Raw genomic sequence first — 19,055 nt, 5'->3', positions numbered from 1 at the left:
CGTGGAAGCACTTTGCAAAGGACAAACCCTTTTCAAGTGAGACTTAGCATCACTGTCAGGGACATGTGGCCTTGGACACTGATACTTGGGCTCCAGAGTCTAATCCTCCAAAGATTTCCCTTAAAGGGCCATTGCACTCAGCCTCCTGAAAGGCTCTTAGGCCTCTGCCTTCACCACCATGACCCAGTCTCCTGATTTCCAGCTTTCAGAGATTGCCTGGAAGAACTGGAGGGGACTCACGACCTGGTTTCACTTCTGCAAAGGTAAAGAATCTTTCCCCTTCTCTCCTGGGTCGTCCTTCCTCCCCGAGCCTCTAATGTGACCCCAGCCCTGGAAGGGGGAGCCATGGGAGGGCGTGGCTAAAGCCCTAGGGTGAAGGAGAGCAGGGGCATTATGAAGTCAGTGTGGGGGCAGAGGAGGGTTCTTGGGCTGCAGGTGCCCACCCGTGCCTGTCCTGTCCAGCCATCCTGGCCCCATCTGCTCTCCTACAGCTGCCTGGGGAGGCTTCCTGGCAAGGGCAACTTTCATCAGCTCTCATGTCCAGACCCTCCTGATGAGACGTGCAAAGCAGTGCCTGCTGGAGCCTGTGGAAGATACTGCTTGAAGGGTTGGGAACCCTGCATGAACACCTCCTGTAGGGTTTCCTTCCCTGATCCAGACACTCGAGAGGTACTGGAAGCACATATTAAAAGGTTTTGGGTAAAGCACAGGTGGACCCGACCCCTCAAGGTCCTCAAGCCCATAAATCTCTTTAAGTCGAAAAAGTTCCAACCCTCCACCATTCTACAGTTTGCCACTTCCCCTTCAGCCACCTGTGTATCTGGGTCCCACTCAAAAGTCAAGTGTGCTGAGTTCCTGGAGAAACCTCCTCAGGCTCATTCAGGAGAGAAGGTGATAACAGAAGAGTCAGTTCCTACCGTGAAGAGGCCTCTCCTTGCCCCCTCAGCTGTGTGTAAGGAAATCCAGAGTGCCCTGGGAGCGATTCCATCTGCTGACTACCATGGGCCCTCAAAGGCTTCTCTGACTGGACAGGAGGACAGGCCACCTTCTCAGTCCCTCACACTCAGCCTTGTGGGCAGAACCTGGAAGAGTGAGAGTGTGGAAGGGGTCAAGAGGGACAGCCTAGAGCCAGGTCCAAGTTCAGCAATGGTCAGGAATGAGCCAAGAGAGGAGAGTGGTGGTCAGGCCTCACGAGACCCCTGCCATAGGGTAACAGTGATGGAGGTGAACTTAGGATCCCCATCTTTGAGAGGTGAAGAGGCCAGGGAGGCTGTGGAGGCCAAGGAGTCTCCTGCTCTTCAACCACAGTCTAGTGTTATCTTGGAAACCAAAGTGTTGACAAAATCCCAAACCACAAATGTACATATGAGGAGTTTAGAGGTGCCAGGGGCCAGTAGAAGTTTCCTACTACCTAGACTGTCTGTTTTCCAACATCCAGGTGAGCCATGCCTTAACATGGAGGTTGCTAGTGAGTTTAACTCCAAAGTAAAGGTACAGTCAGACAACCAGCTTCAGGACTTTCCCAAACACAGGTTCCTTGCTGCAGACAACTTGGCTTCTCAGGTGCCTCAGTGCCATCCCCAGAGAGTCCCCACCAGAGACAGGTTAGCTTCCCAGGAGCCAAGTGGCCTTATGGAAGCCCAAAGGAGCCACCTAGGGCAGCAGGAGCCCAAAACTTCAAAACTCCAAGACTCATGGAAGAGCCAGAGCAAGATGATTGCCCCTACTTACAAAAGAGAGGACTGTAGGAGGCATAAACCAGGAGAGCATGAAGAAAGGTTTAAAGAATTAGGGACCTCTCAAGCTGGAAGTATGAGCCGCCCTGCCCAGGTCAGGGGAATAACAGACTCTATTGGGAGCAGATGTCTCCAGCTCATGCCAGAGAAGAAACATAACCCTACAGAAAGCCTCTTCAGAAAAAGGATGAGGCTATTTTTAAAGTGGATTTTCCCCAAGAAAAAAGTCAATGGTCGAGATGCTCTGCAAAAAAAAAAAAAGCCCATATCAGCCACTGCCCAGAGTCACGGATCAGTCAAAAGCAGATCAATCTTGAAGAGTGAGACTGCTGAGGGTCAGGCACGCATGAGAGCTGTTGGACAGATCCCAGAAGAAAAAAGAGCAATTCACCATGGACTTCATGCCACAAAGTTAAATGAACACAAACTGGAATTCCAAGTCCCAGTATGTGGGTGCTTCTGCTACCATAGGCTTACCTCCTACCCAGAGCAAGGGAGAATGATGGGTTCTACAGCCTGTGGTCATAAAGCCACCTCCAAGGGCCAGAGTTGTTCTATCAGGGAAAGGGAAGTCAGACACCAACATAGTTTGAAAAGTGTAAGGTTCGACGATGAGCAGCTGGGCCTAAGGTGCCTCCCATCCTTGCCCCCCAAGAAGAGTTTGTTTCCAGTTAGTACCTGCCAGTATGGGCCAAAGATTCCAGGTGCCCCAGCCCGCCATCAACACTGTCCAAGGCATTGTCATCTTTGGGGAGGTGTCTTGCCTGGTCGACAGTAAAATCCTTCTTTAGTCTTCCCTTTAGTAGGAAAACGTATCTCCAAGTAAAAATTCAGTCCATGTAGAGAAAATGATTTTCTCATTAGCACATCCAAGATATTTAATGTTCCCCAATACATATATATATATATATATATACATTTTTTTTTTCTAATAAAAACATAGTGTAATGGCTGCTGTCTGTGCTGTGCACTTTGTCTTCTAGAAGGGAGGGGCATGGAGGGAGGTGGACAGTAGCATCACAAGCTTGCTCCTTGTCTCGTGTCCCTTCATTGCACCTTATGATACTGTCATTACACAAACCAAAATTACTCTAACAATGAGATGGAAAAAACCTATGAAACCCACACCCAAGGACCTGGTTCAACCAGTCTTTCTCCTTCTTCTATGCTACTTTGAACTTTATGCAACTGTAGTGGATAGGTTTACACGATAGGGCCGGACATTGCAATTCAGGCTCCAGGAAGTGTCAGAGCCAAGTGGATGGAAGTTTGGGGGGAATAGAGTATGGGCTCTGAGTTCAGAAACAGGAGAAATCTTGCCCCTGGATCTCTTGGTAGGGAATATCCAACATCTGCTCTTAAGAGTTCCTTCTCTCTCTGCTGAAGGCTGGGATTGAGATATGCCCTATGAACCCCTTTTAGCTTAGGCATAATAAAATGTACAGCATCACCCTCCCCCACCTCTGTTTTTCCTAGACTTTAGAGCAGCAACAAGGATGGCATTTCCAGCTCTGTGTGTGTAGGTGGGAGGAGTATCAGGGAGGCTGCTGAGAGCTGTGTTGAGTCCAGTCCCATATAAATGAATGGCTATGTTCATGGGTCACCTACCTTCCACTCTATGTTAACCCCAGAGAAGGAGTTTTGGATGAATGGAATAGGGGTGTGACTGTGGGTAGTAACTATCTGATGGTCAAACACTGTGAATTTAGGGTGGGATGTAGGTGTAGAAAAATCCCTGGATCGAAGGAAGGAGGCAAAGTGGTACCAGATTCCCATAAATGTGCAGTTGTGAAAGAGCAGCCCCCTGACATACAACCACCATCTAAAGGCCTAAAGGGGAGGAAAAGTTAAGGGTCCAGTAGCTCATCATGGCCCCACCCCAGGGTCTCTACCCTATTCCAACTCTAAGATCACAGACCTAGAGAAACCACCTTTAGGTCAAAACAGAAGGTCAAACTTATAGAAGTAAAGCAAATCAGGGAAGGTTAATCTCTTAACACTATATTTAATAAGCTTACACATCCTCACCTCTTGACTTTTAGGAAGGATAAGTTAACAATAGGTGTAAAAGCCAGGACTAGGGAACTTGGGATGTGACTCCTAGTCTGGTGACCTTCACATAAACACATGGCCCAAGGACTGCTCCAGGGGAGAGGTGGGGACTGGCCTGTGATTGTGTAGTAAGCCTTGCCTGTCTCCCAGTCCTTGATCACCCCAGAGCCTGGCAGGTGAAGAAGCAATCAGACAGGATTTGTGGTGGTGTGGAGGTGACCTGTGCAAAGTGGATGGGGCAGGGTGCAATCCAGGGGTGTTCCACTGATCTGCTTCTGGCACAGCTTTTCTTGTCTCCTGACCCCCATCCATATGGAAAAGCAGGGAGACGAGGAAGAATTTCTCTAGAGTGATTTGGTGCTTCCTGCCATGTGCAAGGCTCATGGTGGACACAGCTCCAGGTGGTGTCTTTCTCATTGTGGAGATTTCTGTTCTAGCTGATGCCCCTGATCCAGATGACAACAGAAATGGACCCCATCTCCCATCCCTGTCAGGCCCCTCAACACGTGGAATTGCTGTGACCTGGGGTGGAGGGGGCAGAGTGAGCACAGGACTGCTCACACCCCTGGTTTCTCCCTGGAGCCAGGCCCTACCTCTGGGCCCCAATTCCCAAGGCAGCCTCCAGAATAGGCAGAGCAGTGAGAGTGGAGCCAGGACTTGTGGGAGGGGTCGGTACCCAGAGGAAAGAGATGACAGGGCTGGGACCTGAGACTGGCTGCTGCTGGGTGCTCTCAGGGGCACCCAGAAGTGAGTTCTGGGAATATGGGGAAGCTGGACTTGGACCCCTCTGGCTCCTGCTGGGAAGGTGCCACAGACAGGTGATGCTGATGGAACAGCAAGAAAACAGAAAGAAGCAAGTCCCTTTGCCCTTCTCTTGCTGCTCCGTCTTCCATAAGGTACAGTAAGACAAGAAATTGAGAGACCAAAAGAAAAAAAGAAATGGAGAGACCCAGAGACAATACACAAAGACTTCACAGACACACCTCCCAAGAGAGACTTCTCACGCAAACACCTTTCTCAGAGATCACATACTGACACCTCACACAGGGACCTCATGTTGCTTCACAGACCCTCAGACAGAAACCTAGCCCAGATTTAACAGATTTCCCAGAGATACCTTCCAAAGGGACCGCATACAGAGACTTCACACAGAGATCTCACCCAGAGACAACACACAGAGACTTGGCACAAAGACCTCACAGAGACCTCACATCTATTCTTCAGTATCCATTGACAAGTCTTTCTTAGTGAATATGAAACCACTTAGCAAACTGGCAGCATGATAAAGATATTATCAGTTGTGCCCCTCTAAGATCCACCAGACACTCACTGTCAGCATTACTCTAAATGGGGAAATGTTTGAGAAGTTTTGTTCTTTTGTAATGTCACTTCCTCTGAACAAAGGAATTATACATTCCAAATGTAGATTTTCAAATTTCATTCTTAGGTGTTCATTAGCTTGAAAATCACATATTACATTATTTTATTTTTATTTATTTTAGAAGAATGAAGAAAATAATGTTTATTTCTTAGAAATGCATGTAGTACTCTATTTTTTTATTTTAAAAGATTTTTAGTGGAGTATAGTTGAGTTACAAATTTGTGTAAGTTTCAGGTGTACAGCAAAGAGAACCAGTTATACATATACATATGTCCACTTTTTTAAAAGATCCTTTCCCCATAGAGGCCATTACAGAGTATTGAGTAGAGCTCCCCGTGCTATACAGTAGGTTATTATTATCTATTTTGTATATAGTCGTGTGTATATGTCAATCCCAATCTCCCAATTTATCCTTCCCCCCTTATCTCCTGGTAACCATAAGTTTTCATTTGTACCCTTTTTTTAGGAGAATCACAAATGTTAAGCACAACTAAAACACTGTCAGTCTCCAGTGAGAGAAAATATTTGTCCAGTTTTAGTTATCATCCAGTCAAATGGTATCTGGCACATTTTTTACTTTATTGAGGACAAAGCTTAAACTTGAGATGGCTTACTTGTTTCCTTTGGGAACATAAGAAAAAACTGCAACAAAGGTACTCTAGGAATGAAATAAACCAAGAAAGAAGCATCCGGACTCACATTCACTTCCCAGAGGGCTGTGTAACTAGCACATTATTTTGCACATAATAGCTTGCATTAGGTTTGTGAGGTTTGCTTTATTTTTTAACAGGCCAATAATCATGTGAGGATTTTTCACAAGTCAAATTTCTGCTTTTAAATTTTACATTCTGGCAAAATTATGCTTCTGAATATTATTTTATTTCTTAAAATGTGGTAATGCCCTAAAATGATATTACACAATCATAACGTTCAGCTAACATACTTAAAAAGATGGGCTATTAAGGATTCATTCTTAAATAATTCTATGAAATGCACATTTTCTAAGACATGCAGTTAGGATCCATTTTATATTCATTATAGGGTTAACACATTGCTTAAAAAATTTTTGAAAGATTATAAAATATATGACTTAGCCTATGCTTGACATTCTACATGTTACCTCATAAAATTACTGAGGTAAGGATATCTTAATATCTGAATTGAAGGTAGTGTACATTTAATCTACATTTGGCTTATAACAATGAATAATGAAAGGCTTTCATTTATTATATATCTCACACTTTCCAAAGGGTACACTTCGAAAAGACTACTGATTTCTCACTGCTAATAAGCAACCTATTGCCCTTGCCTTGGTAAAATCTATCTTAATGACAGCTGGTTGTCTCCCAGATTATCCATTGGTATTACAGCGTCACGGTCTTTTAAGAGGAACAGGGCTGACACGAGGACTCTTTGGGCTTATTTCTACAAGAAATTTAGTTTTTCTATTCTCCTAATTAAACAATGTACAATTATTAATTTTTCCCTTTACTCCTTTATGTCGTTGAATCAGAAAGCAATGGACTCTGGTCCCGTATGTCATCTAAGACTCTATCAGATCACTTTTGTTTCAATAGTGCAGCTTACTCAGGTAAGTTTACTGATCAGAACCAAATGGGATCAATTAGGAAAAAGTTCATACAGGAAAGTATCCTTTTCAAAGTTGACTATTTTAACACAGTTAAATAAGCGATTATTTTTTAATCCTTTGAGTTAAAATTGTTCAGGGTGGCCAAGAAAGTCTGGAAACATGAAAAATGTCCATAAAAGCACTTTATTACTATAATACGTTGAATGTGTTGCTCCTCATTATTAATTCACAGTTCATTAAGCTGGGCAAAATTACAATGAACAATGTGCATTAAAGCAAAATTCCCATCAACCATTTTCCATCTGTCATACATTGTGTCAGATGATTTGTGTGTCTAATTTTCATGGAAAAACTTGTACCTTTACTCCAGAATAAGAAATCAACGGGGATCAATCTATTAAAAAGATATTAATATTCCCAGACTCTGTGACCTTCCGTATTTTCTTTTTAAGAAGATTCACCTAGTGCAAATCTTATAAATATTTTTACCATTTAATATGCCCAGACAAAATGGATACAAAAATTAGATAAAAGAGAAAACAACAAAAACAGATCCCCTTTGTTTTCAAAACATTTGATGTTTACATCAAAATATTTTGTTGAAAATGAAGTGATTTTTAATCTATAGTTAAAAGACACTACAATGATATTTAGAACATATTACAGATCTGGATTTTTACAAATAGATTTTTATTTAAAACAGGTCTCACACTGATATCAAGAAACCAGGCACTCTAGAACAAAATGTGGAGAGATGGCAATTATGCGATGACTTCTTAATACTCCAAGGGAAAAAGATTGTTTCCAAAGTAGTCCATCTACAATATTAACCCTTAAGATCTACTCCCCTTGATAGGTTTCAATATTATTTTCTGTTTTATACACATTTACTTTATAATTAACTCCTACAGGAGGACATTTCTGGAAATGTTCCCAGATATCTACAGCCACACTTTCTGTCATGATCACACCATGGAAAAAGTAGGGAACATCCAGATCCTGATGATCCAGGGGTTTCATAATTACCCCTTTGAGGTCAGTCAGAATCATAATCATTCCCAGAACAGGGTCGGTCTTTACATTTGTGCCCCTAGACATGCAGATTGTAACACTACCCACCCAAAGGCAAGTTGTCTTCCTTACTCAGGTTTGCAGGGGCACCACTCACTGTGGTAGCTAGAAAAGTCCGTTGCCCCCAGCCCGGACCTGAATTCTCTACTCTCCACAGACACATCGTACTACAGATATACCAGTGGTGCTGATGAAACTTCCAGAAAGCTATAAAATAATGCATGCCAGGCACGGTAGATGAGGATTTAGAAAATGCTAACATCTTCTCTAGGAAATAAAGGTGACATACCTATGTGGCTTTAAGCATTTTTGTGCATTAGCTGGCCCCCTGGATCTGGGAAAAAGCATCTGATTTTAAAGTTTCTCAGCCTCATTCTCTGCAATGAAATCTGAAGCTCTTCCTTCCTTCTCTGAGTCCAGAAGCTGGAATTGATACAGTCTGCTCTCTGTGATTTGTCTCTACCATTTGTTTCCAGTGACCACTTCAACTCAGATATCTCTCAATTCAGGGATCACTCCTAAACTTCAGGACGAAGGTCACTGCCCTTTTTATTCCCACCACAATTTTATGCTAGTAACCCTTTACAGTGTCAATAAATTTATTTTGTAGAATGTGCCCCCTGGACTCCACCAGCTAAATCTGTTTTGTGGGGAAATCATTTGTTACTTAGCTAAACAAATTTTATAAAATCATATTTCATAAAATTATATTTTATAAAATGTTACTTTCTTATTTTATAAAATTGGTAAATCCAGGGATTTAGGCTTAATTCTTATTTTTAAAAATGTTGGTACTCATTTTGCCAATTTTTCTCTTTTTACATGTATCAGAAAATATGTTAAGAACTCAACTGTGAAGATACCACTATTTTTATTTTTTCTCACTTTTTGTACTTAACTTTTATAACAAACCTTTATTATTGCACAGGAAACAAGAAAGTTTGTTACTTGGAAAACATCAGTCCTAAGAACGTACTAAGTTAAACCTTAGCATGTTAGATCTGCGAGTAGCCTTGTCTTTTTTTTTTTTTTTTTTTTTTTTGGTACGCTGGCCTCTCACTGTTGTGGCCTCTCCCGTTGCAGAGCACAGGCTCCGGACACGCCAGCTCAGCGGTCATGGCTCACGGGTCCAGCCGCTCCACGGCATGTGGGATCTTCCCGGACCGGGGCACGAACCCGTGTCCCCTGCATCGGCAGGCAGACTCTCAACCACTGCGACACAAGGGAAGCCCAACCTTGTCTTTTTTTTAATGATGCTTTTTTCTGAATTGGTTAAAAAAAAAAAAAAGCCTTAAGGCTTAGGAACAGAAGCAAATTGAGAATTAAAATCCAAATCATTCAAATGAAGTTTGTCAGAACAGTTTGTGTGTGGAGAGGACAGCTTCTGGGCACTTCAGAGAAACCAGCAGGACAGAATTGAGAATAGCCAACACCTTACAGGGCTTCTCACAGAAATGCTTTAATGCAAAGAGGTGACTAGATTTCACAGGGAGACCAGGGAGAGGATGCAGAGATAATTAAATCACATTCAAGCACCTGTTTACCTGGGAGGTAAGTTCCTTCATATTGTGGTCAGATGCTGTTTAGGGGGACACTGGTGCAAGGGAGGTGTTGGGAGGATGAACTCTTTTCTGAGTGATTTTGCAAGTGTGAAAATTCATCCAACAGAGATGCTAGAAAAATTTGCTCCTAGTAGCGAGTGTCCAACATGATATTTTGGGACAAAAATGTGTATTTGGAAGAATTTTTCACAAAAGAACAGTGATGGGAGGAAAAGATTCATATGGGCCTGGCTAGTAATATTCTTCCTTCACAATTTTCTTGTGGGTTCCTGAGGCCTGTTGTGACTGCTTGGAGACCTGGTCCCCAAGCAATGGCCCTCTTTGTCATACTCAGGGTAATCCAGGAAGTTGCTTGTCTGAAGCAGAAAAGGTTCTCCCTTCCACTCATGTCCTCTTGCTGATCAGATGAACACATGGCATCATCTACAGCTGAGAGGTGTTTGTTAACTTCCTTTGTTTCATAGGGCACAACTCATATATACTCTACAGTAATGTTTATCACTGTCTTTTATAATCTCAAGGTAAGAAGTAATCAGTGTTAAAATCATTCTACTGGAATAACAAAGCACATGATTTTTTTTTCCCTAATAGTGATTGTATTTGTTTGCTAGGGCTTCCATAACAAAATACCGCACTGGCTACTAGGTGGCTTAAACAACAAAAACATATTTTCTCATAGCTCTAGAGGCTAGAAGTCCAAGATCAAAGTATCAAGTTTAGTTTCTTTGAGGTCTCTCTCCTTTGATGGCTACCTTCTCGCTGTGTCCTCACATGGTTGCCCCTCAGTCTGTGCATGTCTGTGTTCTAATATTCCCTCCTTATAAAGATACAAGTCATATTGGATTAGAGTCCATCCATATGATCATTTTACCTTAATTTTCTCTTCCAAAGCAGTATTTCCAAGTAGAAGTTAAGCTTACTGTACAAGCAATCAGGTATTTAAAAAGAGGCATTGCTATGGAGACAAAAAAACAATGGTTAATAATTGAGGCAAATTTCATATCAGTTTTTGAGTTCTGAGGGTAGACAGTTGAGAAGATCTCTAAATGTCAGGGTTAAAGCATCTTTTGTAGTTTGAATGTCCATCAGATGTTCAGGTAAGCTTTCTGAGTGGTCCATATAGCAACAGGAACGAAGAAGACTGTCTAAACATGAGCTGCTGTGGAGATTTCTCTGAAGTTTATATTAAGATATCTACCTTCAGTATGCAGGACTTCAGAAAAAAAGGCAGTTTTAGTTTCAATGGTTCCAAGTCAAAAGGGTGGGAGAAAATTTGGAAACACTAGTTTGGAGAGTTGTAGTCAGGTAGTGGAGGAAACTAGAAAAATTCAGGATACAGTCCAGTTTTCAGGTAATTAACAAAACTTCAAGGAAAATTAATAGCACTAGAATCTAATATCCACAATACGTATTTTGGTTTCTATTGAAAGATAATTTTTCTCTCTAAAATCACCCTCATTTCTATCAAAGATAGCCAAATTAAGACAAATTTGTTTGCAAAATAAGTCTAGATTCAATACACTTGGTCTTATTTATATAAGTATAGCAAGGAACATGACTGACCATATAGGCTTGTTTTTTATTTTTATTTTTTGCTTTTATTAAGAGAATTTATTGCCTGTCTCTCCTCCCAATAGCTCAAACATGAAGAAGCAACATCAGAGGAAGACAGACAGAAAATGGCTCTTTGAGTTTGTCCTTCTTGGCATTGGTGAAGGAAGAGGCAGCTTTCTCAAAGTTTTTATCTGCTTAATTGGATGTAGTGGAGAAAGGGAACAAGGAAAGTCAGAGGATAAGTGAACAGGCTCTGCACCTACCAAGGATGTGTTATCCTCCTAATCGTCCCAGTAGGAATATTCCATTCATGTTCTTTGATCTGATCCTTGCATTGGAAGACACTTCTTTTTTTAATCTCTTTTTTTAATTTAATTTTTATTTTATATTGAAGTATAGTTGATTTACAATGTTGAATTAGTTTCAGGTGTACAGCAAAATGATTCAGTTATACATATACATATATCCATTCATTTTCAGATTCTTTTGCCATATAGGTTATTACAGAATAGTGAGTAGAGTTCCCTTTGCTATACAGTAGGGTCTTGTTGATTATCTATTTTATATATAGTAGTGTGTATATGTGAATCCAAACTCCTAATTTATCCTTCCCCATACATTTTCCCTTTAGTAACCATAAGTTTGTATTTTAAGTCTGTGAGTTTGTTTCTCTTTTGTAATTAAGTTCATTTGTATCATTTTTTCAGATTCCACAGATAAGTGATATCATATGATATTTGTCTTTCTCTGAATTACTTCACTTAGTATGATAATCTCTACGTCAATTCATGTTACTGCAAATGGCATTACTTCACTCATTTTTATGGCTGAGTAATATTCCATTGTATATATGTACCACATCTTCTTTATCCATCCATCTGTCAATGGACATTTAAATTGCTTTCATATCCTGGTTATTGTGAATAGTGCTGCACTGAACACTGGGGTGCATGTATCTTTTGGAAGTATAATTTTCTCCAGATACATGCCTAAGAGTAGGATTGATGGATCATATGGTAGTTCTATTTTTAGTTTTTTAAGGAATCCCATAATATTCTCCATAGTGGTTGCACCAATTTACATTCCCACCAACAGTGTAGGAGGACTCCTTTTCTCCACACCCTCTCCAACATTTTTGTAGTCTACACTTTGTAGACTTTTTGATGATGGTTACTCTGACTGGTGTGAGGTGATACCTCATTGTAGTTTTGATTTGCATGTCTCTAATAATTAGCGATGTTGAGCAGATTTTCATGTGCTTTTTGCCCATCAGTATGTCTTCTTTGGAGAAATGTCTATTTAGATCTTCTGTCCATTTTTTTGATTGGGTTGTTTGCTTTTTTGATATTGAGCTGCATGAGCTATTTGTATACTTTGGAGATTATTCCATTGTCAGTCTCATCATTTGCAAGTATTTTCTCCCATTCTGTAGGTTGTCTTTTTGTTTTGTTTATGGTTTCCTTTGCTGTGCAAAAGCTTTGAAGTTTGATTAGGTCCCATTGGTTTATTTTAGTTTTTGTTTTCTTTCCTCTAGGAGGTGGATCCAAAAAGATATTGCTGCTGTGAAAGAGTGTTCTGCCTGGATTTTCCTCTAAGAGTTTTATAATATCCAGTCTTACATTTAGGTCTTTAATGCATTTTGAGTTTATTTTTGTCTGTGATGTTAGAAAATTGTTCTAATTTCATTTTTTTACATGTAGCTGTCCAGTTTTCCCAGCACCACTTATGGAAGAGACTGTCTTTTCTCCATTGTATATTCCTGCCTCCTTTGTCATAGATTAATTGACCATAGTTGTGTGGGTTTATTTCTGGGCTTTCTATTGTGTTCCATTGATCTATATTTCTGTTTTTGTGCAAGTACCATACTGATTACTGTAGCTTTGTAATATAGTCTGAAGACAGTGAGCCTGATTCCTCCAGCTCCATTTTGCTTTCATAGTATGCTTTGGCTATTTGGGGGTTTGTGTTTCTATACACATTTTAAAATTTTCTGTTCTAGTTCTGTGAAAAATGCCATTGGTGGGGGCTTCCCTGGTGGTCCGGTGGTTGGGAATTCACCTTCCAATGAGGAGGATGCAGGTTCGATCCCTGGTCAGGGAGTTGGGATCCCACATGCCATGCAACCAAAAAAACACACAAAAAAACAAAAACCGAAACATAAAACAGAAGCAATATTGTAACAAATTCAATAAAGACTTTAAAAATGGTCCACATGAAAAATATCTAAAAAAAAAAAAAAATTCCACTGGTAATTTAATAGGGATTGCATTGAATCTGTAGATTACCTTAAGTAGTATAGTCATTTTGACAGTATTGATTCTTCCAATCCAAGCACGTGGTATATCTCTCCATCTGTTTGTATCACTTTTGATTTCTTTCATCAGCATCTTAGAGTTTTCAGAGTACAGGTCTTTTGTCTCCTTAGGTAGATTTATTCATAGGTATTTATTCTTTTTGATGTGATGGTAAATGGGATTCCTTCCATAATTTCTCTTTCTGATCTTTTGTTTTTAGTGTATAGGAATGAAAGAGATTTCTGTGTATTAATTTTGTATTCTGTGACTTTACTGTATTCATTGATGTGGTGTATCACACTGATTGATATGTGGATAGTGAAAAATCCTTGCATCGTTGGGGTAAATCCCACTTGATCATGGTGTCTGAGCCTTTTAATGTGTTGTTTGATGCACTTTGCTAGTATTTTGTAAATGGGTTTTGAGTCTATGCTCATCAGTGATATTGACTTATTTTTTCTTTTTCTGTAGTACCTTTGGTTTTGGTATCAGGGTGATTATGGCCTCATAGGATGAGTTTGGGAATGTTTCTTCTTCTGAAATTTTATGGAATAGTTTCAGAAGAACAGGTGTTTAGTGTTCTCTAAAGGCTTGATAGAATTCACCTGTGAAGCTATCTGATCTTGGACTTTTGTTTGTTGGGAGTTTCTTTTTTTTTAAATAAATTTTAATAATTTTTTTAAATAAATTTATTTATTTATTTTATTTTTGGCTGCATTGGGTGTTTGTTGCTGTATGTAGGCTTTCTTTTTTTAGTTGTGGCAAGCGGGGGCTACTCTTCATTGTGGTGCATGGGCTACTCATTGTGGTGGCTTCTCTTGTTGCAGAGCATGGGATCTAGGCACGTGAGCTTCAGTAGTTGTGGCATGCAGGCTCAGCAGCTGTGGTTCGTGGGCTCTAGAGAGCAGGCTTAGTAGTTGTGACCCACGGGCTTAGTTGCTCTGTGACATGTGGGATCTTCCTGGACCAGGGTTCGAACCTGTGTCCCCTGCCTTGGCAGGTGGTTTCTTAACAACTGCACCACCAGGGATGCCCTGTTGGAGTTTCTTCATCACAGTTTCAATTTCAGGACTTGTGATTTGTCTGTTCATATTTTCTATTTCTTCCTGGTTCAGTCTTCGAAGGTTGTACCTTTCTAAGAAATTGTCCATTTCTTCTAGGTTGTGCATTTTACAGGCATATAGTTTCTTGTAGTAGTCTCTTATGAGCTTTTGTATATCTGTGGTGTCCATTGTAATCTCTTTTGTATTTCCAATTTTATTGCTTTGAGCTCTCCCCATTTTTTTCTTGATGATGCTGGCTAATGGTTTATCAATTTTGTTTATCTTTTCAAAGAACCAGCTTCTAGTTTCATTGATCTTTCCTACTGTTTTTTCTCTCATTTATTTCTGCTCTGATCTGTATGATTTCTCTTTCTACTAAATTTGGGTTTTGTTTGTTCTCCTTTGTCTAGTTGCTTTACGTATAAGGTTAGGTTGTTTATTTGAGATTTTTCTTGTTTCCTGAGGTAAGATTTTATCACTATAAACTTCCCTCTTAGAAATGCTTCTGCTGCATCCCATAGGTTTTGGATCTTCATGTTTTTGTTTTCATTTGTAGGTATTTTTTAATTTTTGCTTTGATTTCTTCAGTGATACATTGGTTGCTTATAGCATATTGTTTAGCCTCCATGTATTTGTCTTTTTTACAGTTTTTTTCTTGTAGTTGATCTCTAATCTCATAGCATTGTGTTTGGAATAGGTGCTTCATATGATTTCAATTTTCTTAAATTTACCAAGGCTCACTTTGTGGCCCAGCGTGTGATCTATCCTGGAGAATGTTCTGTGTGCACTTGAGGAGAGTGTGTATTCTGCTGCTTTCAGATGGAATGCTCTCTAAATATCAATTAAGTCCTTCTGGCCTAATGTGTCATTCAAGGCCTGTGTTTTCATATTGATTTTCTGTCTGGATGATCTGTCCATTGATGAAAGTGGGGTGTTAACATCCCCCAATACTACTGTGTTACTGTCAATTTCTCCTTTTATGGCTATTAGCATTTGCCTTATATATGGAGGCGTTCCTATGTTGGGTGAATATATATTTACAATTGTTGTATCTTCTTCTTGGATTGATTCCTTGATCATTATGCAGTGTCCTTCTTGGTCCTTGTTACAGTCTTTATTTTAGAGTCTATTTTGTCTGATATGACTATTGCTACTCTGGCTTTCCTTTGATTTCCATTTGTATGGAATACCTTTCTTTTACCCTCTCACTTTCAGTCTGTGTGGGTGTCTAGATCTAAAGTGAGTTTCTAGTAGGCAGCATATATATGGTTCTTGCTTTTGTATCTGTTCAGCCAGTCTATGTCTTTTGGTTGGAGCATTTAGTCTCTTTACTTTTAATGTAATTATCAATATGTATGTTCTTATTGTCATTTTGTTCATTGTTTTGGGTTTGTTTTTGTAGCTCTTTTTTCTTCCCTTCCTCTTTTGTTCTCTTCCCTTGTGGTTTGACGACCATCTTTAGTGTTGCATTTGGGTTGCTTTTTCTTTGTGTATCTATTGTCGATTTCTGGTTTGCATTTCCCATGAGGTTTTGATATAGCAGAGTGTATATATATATATACGAAAAGTTGTTTTAAGTTGCTGGCCTCTTAATTTCAAATGCATTTCCAATATCCTGCATTTGTACTCTCCTCTTCTCATGATTGCTTGTTTTGATATCATATTTGTGAGTGGATGATTTCCTACCTTTACTGTATGTTTGCCTTTAATGGTGAGCTTTCCCATTCATAAGTTTCTTTTTTTCTAGTTGTGGCATTTTCTTTTTCATCTAGAGAATTTCCTTTAGCATTTGTTGTAAAGCTGGTTTGATGGTGCTGAATTCTCTTAGCTTTTGTGTGTCTATAAAGCTTTTGATTTCTCTGTCAGGTCTGAATAAGAGCCTTGCTGGGTAGAATAATTTTGGTCGTAGGTTTTTGCCTTTCATCACTGTAAATATATTGGGCCACTCCCTTCTGGCCTGCAGAGTTTCTGCTGAAAAAAATCAGCTGATAACCTTACTGGGGTTTCCTTGTATGCTGTTTGTTGTTTTTCTCTTGTTGCTTTTAATGTTTTCTTTGTCTTTAATTTTTGTCAATTTGATTCATGTGTGTTGGCATATTCCTCTTTGGGTTTGTCCTGTAGTTGACTCTCTGTGCTTCCTGGACTTGAGTGACTGTTCCTTTTCCATGTTAGGGATGTTTTCGGCTATTATCTCTTCAAATATTTTTTCAGCCCCTCTGTCTCTCTCTTCTCCTTCTGGGACCCCTATAATGTGAATGTTGGCACATTTAATGTTGTCCCAGAGGTCTCTTAGACTGTCCTCATTTGTTTTCATTGTTTTTCTTTATTCGGTTCCAAAGCAGTGATTCTCACCAATCTGTCTACCAGCTCACTTATTTATTCTTCTGCCTCATTTATTCTGCTATTGATTACTTGTAGAGTATTTTTCATTTCAGTTATTGTTTATCTCTCTTTGTTTTTTAAAACTTCTAGCTCTTTGTTAAAAATTTCATCTATGTTCTTGGTCTGTGCCTCCATTCTTTTTCCAGTTACTTGTATCATCTTTACTATCATTACTCTGAATTCTTTTTCAGGAAGATTGTCTATCTCCACTTCACTTAGTTGTTCTTCTGGAGTTTGATGATGTTCCTTCATCTGGAACACATTTCTCTGCCTTCCGTGTTTGTAGCCTCCTTTCCTCAGGCTGCAGGATCATGGCTCCTCTCACTTCTGGTGCCTGCCCCCTGATGGGTGAGGTTGGTCCAGGAGCTTGTGCAGTCTTCCTGGTGGTAGGGACTGGTGCCTGCCCACTGGTGGGTGGAGCTGGGTCTTCTCCCCCTGGTGGGCAGGGTTGTGTCAAGTGTTGTTTAGAGGTGGCAGTGGGATCAGAATAACTTTAGGCAGCCTGTCTGCTCATGGGAGGGTCTGTGTTCCCACCCTGTTGGTTGTTTGCCCTGAGGCATCCCAGAATGGAGACTGCAGGCTATTGGGTGGGGCCAGGTCTCAGTGCCCAAATGGTGACCTCCAGGAGAGCTCACACCGAATAATATTCCCTGGGTCCTCTGCCACCAGTGTCCTTGCCCCCACAGTGAGCCACAGCCAACTTCTTCCTCCCCAGGAGACCCTCCAAGACCCTCAGGTAGGTCTGACCCAGGCTTTTATGGAGTTACTGCTTTGCCCTGGGTCCCAGTACACATGAAACCTTGTGTGCACCCTCCAAAAGTGGAGTCTCTTTCCCCCAATCCTGTGGAGTTCCTGCCCTCAAGTCCCACTGGCCTTCAAGATCAAATGCTCTGGGATCTCCTCCTCTCATTGCCATGTCCCCAGGCTGAGGAGCCTCACGTGGGTCTCAGAGCTCTCACTCCTGTGGGAGAACCTCTGTGATATGATGATTATTTTCCACTTTCTGGGTCGCCCACCCAGCAGGTATGAGATTTGATTATATCATGAAAGCATCCCTCCTACTATCTAGTTGTACTTTCTTCTTTGTCTTTGGATGTAGAGTGTCTTTTTTATATGTTCAAGTCTTTTTTGTTGATGGTTGTTCAGCAGTTCGTTGTGATTTGGGTGGTTTCATGAGAGGAGGTGAGCTCACGTCCTTCTACTCTGCCATCTTTGTCTCTACCCTCTCTCCTGAATATTACTGTGAGGAGTCCTGGCTTCTTAAAGTTCAATTTTGATTGAAATTCATGAAGGACTTCAGGCTTTACCTCTGGTCAACCACTATCTCTGCAGAATATCTCCAGGGTTAGAGGGAAATCTCCCATATAGGCTCTTTTAAATCTGCTTTGCTGGAACTTTTTATAAGGAATCTCCAGATTAAACTTTTAATAGTCCCTTGAGGCTAAGAAGCCAAGCCAATCATTTGACATCTATAGATTTGGGTGAATTCTTCTCCTCAATGTCCTCCAAATATTCTGAGGTTCTTGCATTTGCCAGGAAGTGACCTTCCTCACTCAACTAGTAAGGCTGCTGCGAACTCTAAGCAAGGTACCACACTATTTTACCAAGGGGCTTTATTGGCTCCATAAAGTCAACTTTAGTTTCTTAAAGCTGTTTGGTCAAACCTAAGTTTATGTATATCTCTCTCAAATATGACATTCTAGGCAAAAGTTTAGTAATGTAATCAATGTTTGCAATTATGTGCTATTATAAGAACAGATTCTATTGAAATTATGCAAATAACTATATTGCCAAGAAAACAAGAATGTTCAATGAAAGCTTCTGAATTCTGGAGGAATCGGGTAGGGAGAAAAAGACAAATGATTCAATTTTGCTTACAAGGGTATAATTTACCAAACTGCTCTAAGCTTAAGAGAGAAAAACAAATTTTCCTATATTTGGAGAAACAAAACTTAAAAAAAATAAAACCAGCAATGTTTCAAATGTAAAAATCATAGGGCTTCCCTGGTGGTGCAGTGGTTGAGAGTCTGCCTGTGATGCAGAGGACACGGGTTCATGCCCCGGTCTGGGAGGATCCCACATGCCGTGGAGCGGCTAGGCCTGTGAGCCATGGCTGCTGAGCCTGTGTGTCCGGAGCCTGTTCTCCACAATGGGAGAGGCCACAACAGTGAGAGGCCCGTGTAACACGAAAAAAAAAATCATAAAATGGGGCTTTCCTGGTGGCACAGTGTTTAAGAATCTGCCTCCCAGTGCAGGGGACATGGGTTCAAACCCTGGTCCAGGAAGATCCCACATGCCGCAGAGCAACTAAGCCCACGTGCCACAACTACTGAGCCTGTATTCTAGATCCCATGAGCCACAACTACTGAAGCCCATGCACCTAGAGCCC

The 19,055-nt window shown here is 40.7% G+C and overlaps 1 protein-coding gene across 1 annotated transcript; it reads left to right on the top strand.

Moving 5' to 3' along the window:
* Window positions 1-616: 616 nt before the first annotated feature.
* On the top strand, window positions 617-2,638 carry LOC308611534 (spermatogenesis-associated protein 31A6-like). The gene has a single exon (XM_081260266.1). It carries the CDS (start codon window positions 622-624, stop codon window positions 2,512-2,514), a length of 1,893 nt encoding a protein of 630 aa, XP_081116392.1. The 5' UTR covers window positions 617-621; the 3' UTR covers window positions 2,515-2,638.
* The last annotated feature ends 16,417 nt before the right edge of the window (window positions 2,639-19,055 follow it).

This window comes from Mesoplodon bidens, assembly GCF_964165515.1.
Source record: "Mesoplodon bidens genome assembly, contig: HAP1_SCAFFOLD_231, whole genome shotgun sequence".
NCBI lineage: Eukaryota > Metazoa > Chordata > Mammalia > Artiodactyla > Ziphiidae > Mesoplodon > Mesoplodon bidens.
Note: the sequence above shows the minus strand (reverse complement) of the source record. Positions and strands in the feature narration are given on the sequence as shown.